Below are 18,766 nucleotides of genomic sequence, written 5' to 3' on the forward strand. Positions count from 1 at the left end.
TTTGGCTTCACTTTTCAGCACTTGTGCGGCACCCTTGTGTTCCACACTATATCACATAACATTAAAAATAGTATTCAGTATAGTTCAGTATGTTACCGAACACACTCATACACAGACTGAGACTCACCCAGTGAATCCGTTGATCATATGAGCGTATTTGAGAATAACCAGGTCCAGCCAACCACAGCGTCTCTTTCTGCCTGTGGTCACGCCCACTTCGTGACCTCGGGTCTGCAGAAGCTCACCTATGGCCTGACACAAACACAGGTCAGAGGTCATGCAGAGGTCATCACAAACCAGATCTCAGGTGTTGCTGAAGTCAGATGTTAATGTAGGATTCGAGACAAAGTTGATACTAAAAGTCACAATGAAATCAAAATGGACAATTCAATTTTTTTATGGATTATTGCAGTATAAAATTCATGTTCCTCATCATCTTGAATCAGAATAACTTCCTCTTGCAGCATCTGCATGTGGGAGGGGCAACCTGTCACTCACATAAGATCAGCCAATAGCAAACCACAACCATCCAATCAATAGAGGGAATGCATTGACGTCACCGAGTGGCAGAAGGATCATGTGACACTGAAGACTGGAGTAATGATGCTGAAAATTCAGCTTTTATCACAGGAATAAATTACACTTTACTATATATTCACATGGACAACAGCTGATTTACATTGTAATAATATTGAACTGTTTTTACTGTATTTTTGATCAAATAAACAAAGCCTTGATGAGCAGAAGAGACTCTCAGAAACATTTAAAACATCATAATTATTTTATACTTGTTTTCAGTGCAGAGAGAGAGACTCGTTACGGTTATGAACATGTTCTCGCAGCGTTGGGAAATATGACCTCTGGACCTGAAAGACACACAAAGCCTGAGTGTGTTTGACTCTATTTCAGCTTTAGTCCACAGGTCCATATGAACACAGTGTTTATGAACTAATATTTTATAATATCTAATATCTTATATCTGTTATGAACTAATATAATAACATCTGTTTATGAACTAATATCTGATTCTGGAAGCAGTTATGGCTGATATCATCACCGATACCGGAATAATAATATTCTCACCACTGATATATATAGAGAACATCATTATACAGATCAGTGTATCTTACCAGCAGTGTATTTTAAGTAGGCCTATAAAAATGATCATGAATTATCAACTCTTAATGGAGAGTCGACTGAGTGACTGGATTTAACAGGAGAAACTGTGAAAACACGAGTAAAACAAATGATTATCAGTTTAAACTAAAGGTTGGACTCGATATAGTGATCCTTACAACTCACCACAGATCCAGTGATCATGGATATTGACATGCAGTCAGTGATACGCAGTCATATGAGCCTGATTTCAACGTCTGGGAAATACATAAAGCCAATGTGCCTTTGAACGCTTTATATGAATACAATATAGGTCTAAATCCATGTGATCACTTATATCAATGTTATATATATCATCATATCATCCAGCCCTAAAACTTGTGTAATTTTATGTCAGTGTTTATTTAAAAACATCCAATTGTGCAGAATATACGATGGTAAATATTTAATTGATGAGTTGATCAGTGTTTCTGCCACTCAGTGTTTCTGCCACTCAGTGTTTCTGCCACTCGAATTCACACGACACATTCGAAAATACTACCGGGTTTCTACTGATACAAAGCTTAATGCTAATCGTTGAAGTATCCCTTTAATGACCGAATGCACGGATCCAATATACTGATACACACGAAACTTATCTCCCAATTGTTTATGTTTACTTAAGACATAACCAATGTTGTTTAAGCGAATACTCACCAAGCCGGGCAATTTGACATATCGTGAGTCCGAAGCTCAAAGTTTACTTTGCTATTCCCCACGGACAAAAGCAAGCCCTGCCCTACATTTGTTAAAGGGGTCATAATGGGGTACCATAGGGGGTATAATGGTACATGCACTTTAACAAGTTGATTGTACTGAAATGTGTGTTGGCAGTGCCTGTACACAACCATCATAAAATGATAAAAATCCATCCAGTGTTATGTTTTCCCCCATCTCAAATCAAGCCGTTTGATTTTGTGACGTCACACGGTCGGACGCCCCTCCCACGATTGTTGATTGACAGCAGCGTTTCAACACAAGCTCGTGAGCGAGCTGTCAATCATAGTCCGCGCGGACCGGACCAGTCATTATTGATACGCTGGAGCACTGTCTATGAGCAGAATGGCGTCTAAGCGATTGTGGTGTTCTGTTCTTGGTTGTAATAAGGAACACAGTCATTTTGATGTTCCTAAATCCGAACCGCTGAAGACGCAGTGGCTGAGTTTGTTTTCGAAGGGAATATTCCCCACGATCAACGTCAATGCTTTCATGTTTGCGCGAATCATTTCACACACCAGACTGCTTTACAAACGAGGGTCAGTAACGTTATAAAGCTGGTTTTGCTAAGAAGCTGCTCCTGAAAAAAGGATCGGCACCAACTATTCGTGTTCCTGCTGCACCTCCAGAAGAAGAAGTGAGTGTAACGTTTTATTAACCTTTATATTAATATTTATACTAACCTTTGCAAATGGCTTGCTGCACGCTTCACGATGAATGCGGCTGTTTACACTCAGGGTACATTACGGCATGTTTTCTATGTACGATGTTCTCAATATAATTCATAATCCCACGTTAATAATGAACAACGCGTTATGGTTATTGTGTTATTATTACTAACGGTGTCCGCACAGAACAGAGGGGCGGGGTCAGCAAAGCTCATTATCATTTAAAGACACATGCACTTAAACGGCGTGCTGAAAACAGAGCTGTTCTTGACCAGGTAAAATTAGTGTTTTCTTACAATACTAATGAGAATATTTAATTAAAGTATATTACAAACTTTTAATTTAGACCCTAAAGAATCATATTAGCTTGTACAAAAATGCCATTATATGACCCCTTTAACTATGATAACAAGTGTCCAGTTTCAGTCCGACTCTTACATTGAGTTGTTCTGTGGGAAAGGCTCCTATCCCGACTCTAGTGGTGTAGGCCTTTGATACTCCATACACATCTCCGATGTTTGCGGGAGGAATGCCGAGGCCGGTGCACACGCCACCCACGGTGCAGTTGGACGATGTCACGAATGGGTACGTTCCTGGAAGGAAGGCAAACAACCATTTAAAGAGGACCAATTTTGCTTTGTTCATCTCTCTTTAGTGTGTAATGTTGCAGTTTGATCATGAAAAAGTTCCAGTTATTCTCTATATCAGTGTCAGTGTTTCTGAACTCCCTGAAACGCCTCCATTGAAGTCTTGAGTTTCTTCCGGGAACGAACACGTCACAATATTCCTCATTATAATAATGCATATGCAGAATAAAGGGGCGGGGCCTGGTTGAGTTAGTTAGTAGTAGTTAGTAGTAGGGGACTAGTCTGCACAGACTAGTCGACTTTAATGATGCTTTAAGCTTGACGGCGACTAGTCGCTGATCATGGCCTATAGAGGGCGTAACAGGATAAGAAATCTTTGAAGTCCACTTTTGATTATACCATCTGGATGCTCAAAATATATCGTGAAAATGCAGGATTTACACAGCTTATTGTACAGGCAATTTAATCGCCGTCCTAAACGCACACACATTGTAACGCACATCACACGGAGATCGCGCGCACAGAAACAGTAGCGCAGAAATGTAGTCAACACTGTTCTGAGACTAATCAATAAAATAGCTTAGAAACTGAAAAGTTATATCATATATTTCTTAGTAACTAAAACCCACAGCTTTAATATAATTAGAGAGAAGCAGACAGGTAGAATCAGTTCACATGCAATTGTTCGCTCTCACACTAACGCAGTCATATAAATGTAATCTTTTACTGTGCTACTTTATCTGTATCTGATTTAGAACGAGTTCAAATCTGTGAGAAATATAACGACCCAAAGACAGAAGAACTGATAAAATCGTAGGAGCAATAGCCGTGTGGGCAGAGCTGTGTCACAAGGTGACCCGCGTTCAGTCTCAGCTCGAAGTTCAGGCTTTTTATTTGTTGACTCATTAATGACGTCATCAGCGACTCAAATTAAAACACATAAATGTCGACTTTAAAAAATCTGAAGTGTTGAAACTGGCGGTTATGGTAAGGGGCGGGACATTTCCCAAACACACTCGAAGTGCTCGACCAATCACAACACACTGCTCCAGCCGACCAATCAGAGCACAGTGTGCTTTTCAGAAGGAGGGGCTTCATAGAGACAGGAAGTAAACAGAGCGTTACTGACAGACTGGGAAGAGAGGAGCCGCAACAATGGAGAATATGAGGAAAATAATCAACATTCAAGCAGGAAAACCTGTTCTAGTAGAGAATAAAAACACAATCAAGACTCTGTAAATGGGGGTAATAGGTCCTCTTTAAATCTGACATCTTCCCAAGTCCCAAACACAAAGCGGCGCATGTTCTTACCAAAGTCAATGTCAAGGAGAGCAGCGTTCGCCCCCTCCACCAGGATTTTCTTCGGGGGTCCGTGAATTGCATCATACATGAAATAGACCCCGTCTCTGACCAGAGGTCGGATCCTCTCGGCGAAGTCCTGCAGGAGAGAGAGCGGATCAGAGACGCCGGCGTAACACACACCGCGAGCGTCTCCGGTTTAACTGACCTTTAGCTTCTTCAGCTCGCTCTCCACGTCCACTTTAAGGGTGGGATACATGGACTGGTACTGCAGCACGAGGTTCTTCACCCTTCAGGAGAACAGAGCAGTTCAAGATGATCGCTGATCACTGATATCACCTGCATTAGAAAGATCATTTACCTCGTAGAGAACTCGCTGAAGTCTGCCATCAGGTCACAGATGCGAAGCCCGGTGCGAGATGCTTTACAGGCGTACGTGGGTCCGATGCCTTTCTTAGTCGTTCCTATGCTGTGAACAAACATAAACACGGTTACAATCAGCAGAAACACTATAGGACAACAACAGCTATTAAAAACGATGTTTTTAAAGGTCAGAATGTTGATCATCAACCTCAAACCAATTTTTTTTTTTTGCATTTATTTATTGATGTTTGTTGCACTTAGTATAATAAAGCTTCACTATAAATACAATGTATTATCATTACTATTATTAATTCAATACATCTGCAATATTTGCAACCTTTTATACCAAACTACAGGACTGAATACGGTGTGAAACCTTGATTTGTGCGATTTCGTTTTCTTCTAAAAATGAACAATAACTAAAGAAATTAAGTTAATGTAGAAAGTAAAGTTCGTTGTAACAAACTTTTATGTTGGCTTGACAAAGACCAAAAAGTGAAAAGTTTTATAAACTTCCCTTCTATGTTTTATCATGTCGCTATCACGTCTTAGTATGTGTCTAGTATTATTTTACATTTGTTAGCATATTTGTAGCATGTTGCTAGTACGTTCAACACATTGTAAACATTAATTAGCATGCTGCTAGCTTGTTTTAGTACATAGCTAGAATTAATTAACATGTTAATTGGCATGCTAAATAATGATAGCAATGAGATAAAACATGTTAGCAATGTTCTAATTCATGCTAGCATGTGTTAAAACATTTTAGCAAAATGTTAAATCATGCTATCTATGTACTAAAACATGCTAGCAGCATGCTAATTAATTCAAGCAACGTTAAAAATGCAATCAAAATGCTTAATCATGCTAACAACATGTTAAAACATGCTAGCAACCTGATAATTCATGCTAGCAACATGATAAAATATGCTAACAACATGCTAATTCATGCTAGTGATAGATACTTGGTGGATGAAGCTTTACTCTATTAGAGTTATTGTATAAATGTTTTGAACTCTATGGAAGTCTATGGAATTTAACGTAGTTTTGATTTTCCAGCCTAGCCAACATAATAATAAAATGTACATGAAGTTATTAAAGCATATGTTTGATCAAGAAGCTGAAGTGAGACGGGTCAAAATCACCATTTTAAGGGAGGATTCGGACATTTGATTGATCTAAAATGACCTACTTTTGATACTAGGTTAATTTTATGATGGATAATAGTTTACTTTACATCACTACAAAAAAGTCTATTTATGGAAAGTGCCTTGAACAGAATGGTTGTTGGTCCACCAGCTAGTTCAGCACCAAACCAGCACCAAACCATCAGCACAACTTACTTTTTTCCTTCCTGAGCTTGTCTCTGAACCTCCTGAAGTCCGTCCACGGCCTGATGAAAGTCAAATACTGACAGAAATACATGGAATCAGAAGATCCTTTTCCATTATATGTATTTTCCACCATCACAGTATTCAATATATCTAAAAAAAACACTATTATTTATAGTTATAAATGATATTACCAATGTGAGCCCGATCTGAGATGACCAGTCTTTTTTCCCATCCTTTCAGCCCTTATCATGTAAGAAAAAAACAAATTATTCCTGTGTGTGAATAGAATAAATCCATGAATAATGAATGGAACTGATCTAGTAAACAGGCTTTGTGTAAGTCTGGTCTGTTAACATGTTAACTGTCATTGTCTTGTAGCGGGACACGTTGCTAACATGAATTAGCACACATCACTAGCATGTTTTTACACATTGCTAGTATGATTTAACATGTTGCTAGCATTTTTTTATAATGTTGCTAGCATGAATTAGCACATTACTAGCATGAATTAGCATACTGCTAGCATGCCTTAGCATGTTGGTAGCATGAATTAGCATGTTGCTAACATGAATTAGCACATTGCTAGCATTATGAAGCACTTTTTGCAATTTTGTTTCCCGAATCATATTTTTTAACAATCATAATAACAGTCAAAATTCACCTTATGAAAACCGCTTTAAAATGTAATATTGTGTTTAAATATTCTTTCTTTAAAATTACTTTTAAAGTTTGTTACTTTAAAACCTTTCTCTTTTGGTCGACTTCAAATTTGGAACATAGCTTGGTTTTTAACTTTGATTTTATAGCAATTTTAGAGTCTATTTTATATAAAAAAATTGTTTTTGTTTAGTACATTGCTAGAATGAATTAGCATGATTAAGCATGTTGCTGGCATGTTTTAACATTTTGTTAGCATTAATTAACATGTTGCTTGCATGAATTAGCACATTGATATCATGAATTAGCATGCTGTTAACATGTTTTAACACATTCCTGACATGTTTTAGCACGTTGCAAGCATGAATTAGCAAATATCGTTAGCATGTTTTAACACATTGCAAGTATGATTTAACATGTTTCTAGCATGAATTAGCATGCCGATAGCATGTTTAACATTTTGCTATCATGTCTTATCACATTGTTAACATGAATTAGCATACATCGCTAGCATGTTTTTACACATTGCTAGTATTATTTAACATTTTGCTTGCATGTCTTAGCACATTGCTAGCATGAATTAGCATGTTGCTAGCATGTTTTAGTAGCGGGACACTTTTTTATTGCCATTTTTACCCGATCACATTTTTTAGCAATCATAATAAATTAGGTCATTCGAAAGTTTAAACACTCAAAATTCACCCCGTGAAAACAGCTCTGAAATCGGACATTGCGTTTCCATGGAAACCGTACTTTAAAATCTTTTTTGTGATATAGACTTCAAATTTGGAACATGGTCAGACAAATAGCTTTGATTTTTTAGCAATTTTAGAGTCTATTTTTTTTATCAAATAAAAAATGTAGTACTGTCAAAACAATTAATCACAATGAATCGTATCTAACAAAGTTTACAATATACGTGTGTGTGTGTGTGTGTGTGTGTGTGTATACAGTAGTCAACATTTGAAGTGGATCAAAAAAGTTCTAGAACGGCAATTGTTCAAAATTCATGTATAACTTTGATGAAAGGTTTTGATCCACTTCAAATGTTCACTATTGTATATATATATATATATATATATATATATATAGACACACAAACACACACAAATATATTTACAAACTTTTATGTTGATGCGATTAATCGTGATTAATCGCTATGACAAAAAAAGTTTAGTTCAGTATATTTTCTTATATAAGTATAAAACGTCTATAACTTGAAGCTGCTTTCACTTCTGCAATAATCTGTGTCTCTCTTTTCTTTACCTTTCTTCTCATTCTTGTCAATCTCTTCGAATAATCCTGGAAGATGAATGACCACGCCATTCCCTGCGGATGAACACACACGCGTCACCTTTACAGAAACTACACCGCTTACACTTCATCATCTCGGAAAATAGCAGATTCCATCTTATATGAGACCCTGGACCACAAAAGCAGTCACAAGGGTCAAATCTTTTAAATTGAGATTTATGCATCATATAACGCTGCATAAATAATCTTTCCATTGATGTGTGGTTTGTCAGGATAGGACAATATTTGGCTGAGACACAACTATTGAAAATCTGGAATCTGAGGGAGCAAAAAAATCGAAACATTGAGAAAATCTCCTTTAAAGTTGTTCATTTATGATCACGATTGTGCAGCATTCACTCACAGAAATACATGTTTTATATATTTACGGTAGGAAATTTACTAAATATCTTCATGGAACATGATCTTCACTGAATATCCTAATGATTTTTGGCATAAAAGAAAAATGGATCATTTTGACCCATACATTGTACTGTTGGCTATTGCCACAAATAAACCTGTGCGACTCGTGACTGGTTTCGTGATCCAGGGTCACACATATGTCAAGAGCAACACGATATTCTCGTTCTCACCGATGAATGATACACATTTGGTGCTGATTATTCCACTGGGGAGAAGATGGAAATCATATTCTTTCTCATCCACGACCACTGTGTGGCCAGCGTTATTCCCTCCCTGTGGAGTGACAGGAAAACAGGAAAACCGCACTGGGATTAAAGTCTGCTGTGATCTTTTAACACATAAACTGAACACCAGCATCATCACACAGAGCGAAAGAAGTGTATGGTAACTATGGTATAATACTAGCCTAACTACGGTATAATACTAGCCTAACTACGGTATAATACTAGCTTAACTACGGTATAATACTAGCTTAACTACGGTATAATACTAGCTTAACTACGGAATAATACTAGCCTAACTACGGTATAATACTAGCCTAACTACGGTATAATACTAGCCTAGCTACGGTATAATACTAGCCTAACTACGGTATAATACTAGCTTAACTACGGTATAATACTAGCTTAACTACGGTATACTAGCCTAACTACGGTATAGTACTAGCCTAACTACGGTATAATACTAGCCTACCTACGGTATAATACTAGCCTAACTACGGTATAATACTAGCTTAACTACGGTTTAATACTAGCTTAACTACGGAATAATACTAGCCTAACTACGGTATAATACTAGCTTAACTACGGTATAATACTAGCTTAACTACGGAATAATACTAGCCTAACTACGGTATAATACTAGCTTAACTACGGTATAATACTAGCTTAACTACGGAATAATACTAGCCTAACTACGGTATAATACTAGCTTAACTACGGTATAATACTAGCTTAACTACGGTATAATACTAGCTTAACTACGGTATAATACTAGCTTAACTACGGAATAATACTAGCCTAACTACGGTATAATACTAGCTTAACTACGGAATAATACTAGCCTAACTACGGTATAATACTAGCCTAACTACGGTATAATACTAGCTTAACTACGGTATAATATAATAAATAATCCAATTGCAAGCAAAAGCACAAATAAATACAATATAACAAAAATACAAATTAAATAAATGTATTTACAAAAATAAATACATTTTATTAACTTTATTAAATGAAGTGCTTTTCAGGTAGATCTAATAGTAGTCTTCAGGTACAGAAATGTAATAAAGTAACCAAATGTAAAATAACACTGCATAGTCTTCACTGTATAAAGTAAACATCCTTATTAATTAATCCTTACTAAATTTAAAAAGTTATTCATTCGAGAGCGGTGTGTGATTGCCTCTGTCGTTTGTTGTTTGATTAACATTATAATCACAGACAGCTGCAGGAATATTAGGCTGCTGTCCCTTTAAGAGCGAATGCACTGATCTAATATACTGATACACGTTTACTTTCTCAACTGTTTACGTTCACTTAAGACATAATCGACTATGTTTACTAGGATACTCGTTATTTTTGACATAATATTGTGTGAATTTGTCCGCTCGCGTGCAAGAAGACGTGAAAGAGCTCAGTTTAGTGTTCGCGCGCTGTCTGAGACGCGGCTTTCATGCTAATTTAGCATTTTTACTCGCATTTGGCGAGTGTTAATTTTAGGCCATAGTTTGATCTATTATAGCTTTTCCCTGTATATACAGTAGTGGCAATGATGTCCAACCTAGGAAACCTGACATATTTACCCTACAGTATATTCAAATATTATTATAAATTTCATAATGATTTTGTCAACATATTGCGTAGTTGTCAATAGTTTTATTTGTGATAATAATGCCAAATTGCCAACATTATGTTGTCTGTCATACAAAGAAATTATGATGAAAACAAGAGAGAAGCGACCAAATGTTAAGTTGTAGTCAATGTATACTTGTTGTTTTTCTGCATATAGTCCATATAGTAAATTTTGTCAGATAAATACCTTTACCAAGTTTAGAGTTTTTGTCTTCGCTCATATTTACAATATTTAAAAAATATTAAATATTTTCTCATTTTCCGATGGCTTAATCGTCATTAAAAACAACATCACTTTTAGCCATATTGTATTAAAGGGACTTTTTACCGTAATATTTTTACAGTTAAAAATACAAAATAAAAAACTCTAAACTTCGTAAAGGTATTTATCTGACAAAATGATTTGGTAAAAAAGGCAATAGCAGGTTTTATTGGACTATATGCAGAAAAACACGGCATACATCGACTACAACTTAACATTTGCTCGCTTCTCTCTTGTATTTGCACGAGTTCATCATAATGTCTTTGTATGACGGACAACATAATGCTGGCAGTTTGTCATGCGCTGCATTATTATCTGTCGCAGTCAACAGAAACTTAACCTCATCAACAACTTAAAGGTTCTAGCTCCAAATTTACAATCGCGAGACCTGGAAATGCGACTCCAGGAGCTTCCAGACGGTCGGCTTGGCCTTTTCTCAGACACACCGAGTCCAATGCAGAACGCACGCCTCGGGTCTGATCCTCTATCCGGAGTCGTGCCCTTCTCACATGTCCAGGAACGCCGGGAATGTGACCAGAGAGGAATTCTGGGACTGACATTCAGTGACTACAGACTCACAGCGGCATGAAAGAAAGACTGGCCTGAGCAGCCACGGATTGTTCAGAATACTTCATACTATATAATGCAATGTAATGTGATTAATAATGATAATGAGTCTGAGATTCTGACACTCATTTTCAGATTAGATTTACACTGATTAGGGTTTGTCAACAGTTTGTCAGAATTCTCTCTGAATATGCAGAAACATCCATGAACTCAAATGCATGATCTAAACTAAAGCCAAAACATTGTCAAAACATAAAGTCTTAACATTATCAAAGTAAAGACACAAACAACAACAAGATATATGCATCACATCTCATGTTTATGAAAATACAAATGAACTGAGCATGCATAAAAATGTATAATAAATATGTCTATTGGACAATATATATATATATATATATATATAATTTTGTCAGATAAATACCTTAACCAAGTTTAGAGTTTTTTATTTTGTATTTTTAACTGTAAAAATCCTACAGTAAAAAGTCCCTTAATACAATATGGCTAAAAGTGATGTTGTTTTACATATATATATAATTTATTTCTGTCCAATAAACATATTTCTTATCTGTATTCATGCTCAGTTCAGTTGCAGGCTATTTATATGAACTTGAGATATGACATATTCAGCATATATTAAGTTAGAATATTGAATTTAACTAAAAAGCACGACAGTTTGCTATAATTACATTCTATATGAATTCATAATATTCCTGATAACTATATTAATTAGTTTATTAGGCTACATATTAAAGTATTTTTAGCATCGTTATATGTAGTGGTACCTATTAAATTTGTTATTGACTTAAAATATTATTAAAAAAACATATTGATTATATGTAATCAATTTAGTAAAACCAATTTTATGTATAATTACATTAATAATCGTTATATAGCCTATTTCATCGAAAAAGTTACCGATAAAGTTGTGTGTGATTTATGATTCAGTTTTTCTTGTATTACCTGACACCTGCACACGATGTCGGACTCGGTGGCCAGTAGATCAACCACTTTGCCTTTGCCTTCATCTCCCCATTGCGCGCCCAGAACCACCGACACTTTGTTCCCAGAGTCGTTTCTCGCCCGTTTCAAGGCGCCCGTCGGCGGGTTCGAGTAGCTCTTGTGGTCGTTCCCGGACCAGCCCTGAGACATGATGAGAGTCCTGAGGAACCAGTGTAATGACAGCTGTCATCCGCGCGCTCAGCCGCTCATAGACGAGGAGGTGTTCGAATCAGGGTTCTGTGGAGTCGACTCCGATTCCCGACTCCTAATGTTGGAGTCGACTCCGACTCCTAATGTTTACGTCTCGACTCTATTTGCTTTTACAGTTTTTTTTCCAACTGCTTGATACACACGTTTTCAAAACTTTGCCTCTTATTTTCCAAAAGTTTACACACAAATCCAAGAACTGCACACACAAAATTCAAAATGCCTCACATCTCTTGCAAAATGAAGCACTGCATTCAAAATACCACAAACACATCACAAAAGCAAACATTTGTCTTACGTTGCAAACACTTTTGCCATATAATATTATATTTAGGATATATCATATACACAGTTATTCAAAACCTAGCTCGTTTTTCTTGATCTTCTATGTACATTTCTGTACAAGATTTAAAGTAATTAGCAGAGAGATGTTGAAAAATTCACGGTAAACACAAAAGCAAGATTGAAACCAAACTTATAACTCGAGTTTGGTAGTTATTGGTTTGGAAAAACCTATAACTTACTCGACCTTTGGCCTATTAAGGCCTATTCTAAAGTCATATGATTGGTTGGTGTTCAGTAAAGCAATGTGTGTTTGCACATGTGAGGAGTGTGTGTGAGGCAGTGGTGTTTTGATAGGTTGTGTTTGAAAAAGGAAATCAAGATAGATTTTTATGCGTTACATAGAGAATTGTGTGTTGTGGTTTGCAAAAAGTGTTTTATGAAATTGAAAACTTAGTCGAAGGCCAAGAATTGGTGTGTGGTTTTGCAGATTTGGTGTGTAAACGCTCTTTTCATGTAGTCATGATGATATATTGTGTCATGTTTATCAAAATAAAACTGATAAAAACAATGTAGACCCCAGATCATTGATAGTATAGACTTATGTTGAACTTTATTCTTGTACAGACAGACGCTGTATTCAGCAGTAGCCTACATAAAGCATTTAATGAAAATGTCTCTGAAAAGACTGTGTATTTGACAAATATTGCATTTATTTCACTTCAGCTGTGGTACAGCATGCAAACACTACGGGAAGCAGACACTGTCCGATGTGGACAACTGGTAGTCGATTCCTGTCCTGGAGTCGATTCCGACACAAGGGCTATTGAGAGTCGACGAATCGAATCTTTTGGAGTCGACTCCCCAACATCACGGCGCGGGTTGAAGAGGCAGAGCTCGATGCTTCAGATCCGGGCGGGACGAAACGGCTTGGAACTTGTTAGGTAGTAGTAATACTTCTCACATTCACTGCTGATGTTCAATTCAACATCTAGTAAAGTTTTCCTGCGTCATAACTCGGTGTAAACTGTCTATGGCGCTGCAGAGAGTCGGCTCCCGTCATGTGACACACGTTACTTTTCTCACCGCTGGTTAGAATAAACCAATCGCATTCGATGATGATTTACTGGACAGCGATCAGATGCTGCGTCCCAATTCTCATACTATCCGTCCTAAATAGTATTGGAAATTATAATCAATGTCCCAAATCGTAGTATGTTGAATTGAGTAGGCCTATTCCAAAGATGGTCTATTTTTTTCCGGTTAGAATACGAAGTGCTCCTAACGGTTAGAAGAGATTCGATTAGAACTACAAACACGAATAAAAAGTGTAAAAAAAACTACAAACATGGCGGATGTGCGAGTCCGGCAGATAGAGATCGCTAAAGCAGATTTTTTTTGTATGCTTGGAGTTCATAGATTTAATTATACAAATTAAATTATATAATTATACAATGTAAGCAAGCACATGTCTCTTATAAGATATTTAAAAATAACCCAAAGAGGATTCGGGGATCTGATCCACAGAGCCCGTCTGAAGACAGCGCATGCGCAGTCGACGTGCTTTTATTGCGTTACGAAGCCACTACAATGAACTATTGATGGGTTTCTTTTAAGTTTAGCTTGAGCATGTGATAGGACATCAGCTGATAATGCTGGTTTCATGCAAGTAACCACATCATGTGCTGACAGATATCACTGAAATTGATATTTACATGATGAATATCTGTGTTTTGATGTGCTTCATCACAACACGTCCAATGACGATCACGTGTTTGGTGAGTGGGCGGGGAAGTAGGCGGAGCTTCACTGAGATATGACGTTTCTGGGAAACGATAATAAAACTTTTGTAAACTAATGTAAATTCTATCTGTAGTAATTCTGTAAACAGAAAGAGAAGAGTTGAGATTGTTTTGTGCGTTCTTAACTGCTGAGTTTTGATAGGCTGACATGTCTTTGGGGGCGGGGCTTGGAAGGCGTGTGATCAAGGGCGAAATAACAACATCTTTAATTTAAATCTGAATGCATTTCAAATGGCAACAAATGTGAACTTGAATGTCAAACCAATGAACAAGCCTCAAACACCTTTTTTTTTTAAACATTTTATTTATAATTTAGATATTTTCTCCTCATACATGAAAATACATCCTGACATCAATATGAAAGTCACACTCAAAAGATACTAAATAGTCCAGCTCAACCACTGCAAGCGTAAAATATAATCTTATCACTTCTGCCGAGATATATTAGCCTATTACAGAAATATTTTAGAATTGATATAAGAATGAACTAATACTTTATGCCAAACACATTCATTACATATAAAGGTTACATTCAGAGCAATATTTAGTGAACAGCAATTTATTTTAAAGGTTTCAGAAACACTGGGTTCATTTTTTTCTCTCTCTCTCCTCCAAATGATCTGGTGTGCAAACAACGTTTTTTGGAAGTATCATAAATGCATCTTACAGTGAGCAAATATTTAAAATAGTTTGGTCAAATCTAAAGATTTAGCATTTAAAAACACTTCAGGCCTTTAAAGTACGTCACACGCATGTTCCCGGAGCCGGCCGATCCGACGGGAGAACGGGATCACGGCGGGAACACGCTCAACTCTTCCGTCTCCCTCTGGTTCTCCTTTTCCTGGAGCTTCCTGAAACGTGTGGAGGAAATAAAGAACAAGTTTAAACGCAGAGGAAATCAGCATAAGAAACTTTAACACCGCCAAGGTCGAGTGATTGTGGTCATTTACTGAAGGGGTTAATACAGAAATACAAATGGAAACCAAAAATAAATTAGTTTGTTTTAGTTCTAACTAAAACCCCAAAAACAGTTTTCATATACATGTTACTTGTGTGATATTCAGCAAAACAACTTATTTCTAAACTATTTGCTCTGCTTATCCTGCCCACTTCACAGATTAAAACCCCAGTTTAGTCTGGATGGAAACCCTAAAACACGGCGGGTCAAAGGTCACAGATAAACTGAGCAGAACGGTCAAACTCTTCACGCTCTGTCAATCATTTACTGTCAGTCAATAAACAATCATTTCGCTGTGATTTACACTCTTAACGCTGCTATATTGAACCAATTACATAAATATACACTGAGATAATTAAGAGATGCGTCAAATTGATCAAAAGTGACATTTATAAACGTTACAAAAGATTCTATTTAAAATAAATGCTGTTCTTTTAGACTAGAATCCTGAAAAACTAAATGTATGACGTTTCCACAAAAATACTGTTTTCAACAGTGATAATCAAATGTTTCTTGAGCATCAGATCATCATATTAGAGTGATTTGTGAAGGATCATGTGACACTGAAGACTGGAGTAATGATGCTGAAAATTCAGCTTTGATCACAGGAATAAATTACACTTTACTGTATATTCACATTGAAAACAGCGGTTTTACATTACAATAATATTTCATTATTTTTACTGTATTTTTGATCAAATAAACGCAGCTTTGTTGAGCAGAAGAGACTCTTTCAGGACTCCAAATTTTTGAACGCTAGTATATACACATACATATATATATCTCAAATTTAAAGTGCTGCTGCAGTTCACTGAATGGCCACCGGTGGCACTAAAGACAAGGGTTTCTGGATTCTACACACAGCCCCTTTAAGACAACAGAGAGATCTTTGTTAACACAAAGGAATGGATTCAGTTTTGAGACAAAAACTGATTTATACAAGACAAACAAATGATTCTGTCCAGGACAAACCAGAGAAAGTTTATTTGAGGGGCCAGAGACGAGCCCTGAGAACACAGAGACCCCACGAGACAGATGTTAATGACAGGACGGGTCAGCAGTCTGGGGTTAGAGGTCGACTCGGCGGGTTCGAGCAGAAGTCCTGCTCAGGTCTCCTACCTTACTGCAACACACAAGCCTTTTTAGAGCGTCCATTGCCTCTGTTACCCTCGACTTCAGAGAGTCAAAGAGAAAGAGACACGCTGAAGAAATGATTGACATTCACTTCGAGGCTCTACAGCACTAATGCCAGATACACACATCTGACTATATAAAGCAGAACACACACATTCAGCCAGAACGAGCGTTAATGAAACTCGTTGCAGGAATTGTCATCGGTTGTCTTTTTTTAATGAGAATTCAAAAACATGTCCAGAAAATCATTTCAACCGAAAATCAAAAGCGTTTTTAAAACAATGATTCATTTTTTCCATTGTGACATTATGTTATTTAGGGGAGAGGATCTTTATTTTATTTGAAAAAATTTCTAAAATGTATTAAAATTATATATATATATATATATATATATATATATATAAATAATATATATATATATATATAAATATATAAATAAAATGTATTGTTAAATAAAAATAGACAATTTAAAAAAGCGGAATTTTTTTTTAATTTTTAGTTTGAATTTACTAAATTCTACAAATATAATACATTATATATATAGTAAATATGAAAAACTATTAATATTTAAATGTATTTTTGACATATTTCAATAGAGTATGCTATATGTAGTGCTTTATGCTGATTGTAAATAACTAAAATATGCATAAAATTTTAGATTTTTGAAAATTAATAGCCATTTTCTTTTGATCTTGGGCTGAAATGTGACCTGAACGTGTTTTCATGACATTCAAACAATTAGTAAAATATCTGGGATTGTGAACGGCAGGAAAATTTCAGAATTTTCCAGAATTATCCCAGCAGCTTGACGTTAAACATTAAAATATTATTAGTGCTGGGTAACGATTAATCACATACAAAATAAAAGTTTGTGTTTACATAATGTGTGTGTGTACTGTGTATAATTATTTTGTATATACACACACACACACACACACACGCATAAAAATGTAAGAAATATTTGCATATATATATAAAAAAATTCTTACATGTATACATGCGTGCGTACTTATATTATACACAATAATTATAGCCAGTACACACTTATATTATGTAAACACAAACTTTTATTTTGGATGCGATGAATCGTTGCCCAGCACTAAATATTATAAACAGTAACTGTAAATATTTTATTCATGAAGTAAATATTTACGGTGTTTGCACACCAAATGTTTTAAAAACACATTGGACACTTCATCTTCAAGCAGCAGTGCTGAAACACACCAGCTTTATTACACACATGAATAGATTACCTTCATTACTGCTTTTTTTGTTTCTTTGGAAGAAATGTTTCTTATTCTCAGGGTTCTGGTGGGCGGGGCCTACAGGAGGAGTGGGCGGGGCTTGTGGTGTCCCATCTACTACATCATGAGTCTCGACACCGTTTCCCGACGACTCGTTACTCGACTGAAGCGGGTCGCCCACACATGTGTCTTTATTCTCATCGCATTCGCTGCTTGCTCTCGGGCCAGTATGAGCGTTAGTAGCGTTTAAAGGGTCAGCTGCATTTACTGGTGCAGAATCATCATCCATAGACCTGAGGTTATTGGCATTATGGTTCAGATGTTGTGGATGTGTAAGGCTGGGTGAGGCGTCAGGCTGATGTACTGGACTTTGTTCGTGAGCTGGTGTGTCCTCAGTTCTGGTGCTCTCACACAGGTTCAGTGGTGAATCAGTGGCGGTGGAGCTGATCGCAGTGATGGTCTCGGGTGACTGAAGCTCCTTCACGTCTGAAGGAAGGCGCTCTGGTTCACCGTCACCCAGCGGAGAGGCTTCATCTCTGGGTTTGGTGCCGCAACTTTTGCCCGGATCTTCTGGAGTGGAGTCCAGGGTTTCGACCACAGACGATCCAGCTTCTTCTTCGACAGACTTGACACTTGCTGCTTCGGGAGGAGAAGAGATGGGTTTGTGGACTAGAGCATGGAGACGTCAGCATGAAGCAAAGCAGCGTTTTGGGTCGGCTTACAAAAACATACAAAACTTTTTCTGCAGAGTATAACTTAAGTTCACATGCAGCGTACAGCTTGTGTTTGGGTAGTTGACATCAGTGTCCTGCGGTGGGACGCACTCCTCAATTAAAAATAATTATTGCACATGCAGTTTTATGAATATAAATCGAGCGACTACATGTAATAGTAGAGCTTCCACAGATGTGTCTCACTGCAGGACTGTTGATGCACTAGTGAAGGAAGAGGCAGGGCTG

General features: G+C 36.8%; 2 protein-coding genes across 12 annotated transcripts in view; both read right to left on the bottom strand.

Annotated features, from left to right (window-relative positions):
• adss1 (adenylosuccinate synthase 1) overlaps positions 1-12,411 on the bottom strand; it is a 15,720-nt gene extending 3,309 nt beyond the window's left edge. Inside the window, exons 1-10 of the mRNA XM_084393613.1 lie at positions 12,142-12,411; positions 8,667-8,769; positions 8,047-8,109; positions 6,315-6,365; positions 6,133-6,199; positions 4,788-4,895; positions 4,635-4,716; positions 4,439-4,565; positions 2,979-3,133; positions 128-252 (exon numbers count right to left, since the gene is read on the bottom strand). Of these exons, the coding sequence (XP_084249739.1) occupies positions 128-252; positions 2,979-3,133; positions 4,439-4,565; positions 4,635-4,716; positions 4,788-4,895; positions 6,133-6,199; positions 6,315-6,365; positions 8,047-8,109; positions 8,667-8,769; positions 12,142-12,330 (1,070 nt within the window). The 5' untranslated portion in view covers positions 12,331-12,411. The remainder of the gene's footprint in view (positions 1-127; positions 253-2,978; positions 3,134-4,438; positions 4,566-4,634; positions 4,717-4,787; positions 4,896-6,132; positions 6,200-6,314; positions 6,366-8,046; positions 8,110-8,666; positions 8,770-12,141) is intronic.
• Positions 12,412-15,080: 2,669 nt separating this feature from the next.
• LOC311280989 (inverted formin-2) overlaps positions 15,081-18,766 on the bottom strand; it is a 37,620-nt gene continuing 33,934 nt past the window's right edge. For 3 of the 11 annotated variants that reach the window (XR_014625759.1, XR_014625760.1, XM_084393608.1), the window contains exons 21-22: positions 17,817-18,443; positions 15,081-15,322 (exon numbers count right to left, since the gene is read on the bottom strand). Coding sequence is in view for 9 of the 11 variants with exons in the window: in XM_084393608.1 (XP_084249734.1) it covers positions 15,279-15,322; positions 17,817-18,443 (671 nt within the window). In the remaining 2 variants the exon portion in view is untranslated. Of the gene's footprint in view, positions 15,323-16,548; positions 16,603-17,816; positions 18,447-18,766 lie in introns of those variants that run through there. The other 8 variants (XM_084393604.1, XM_084393606.1, XM_084393601.1 and 5 more) reach the window with 5 other exon arrangements.

This window comes from Rutilus rutilus (assembly GCF_951802725.1).
Source record: "Rutilus rutilus genome assembly, chromosome: 21".
Lineage (NCBI taxonomy): Eukaryota > Metazoa > Chordata > Actinopteri > Cypriniformes > Leuciscidae > Rutilus > Rutilus rutilus.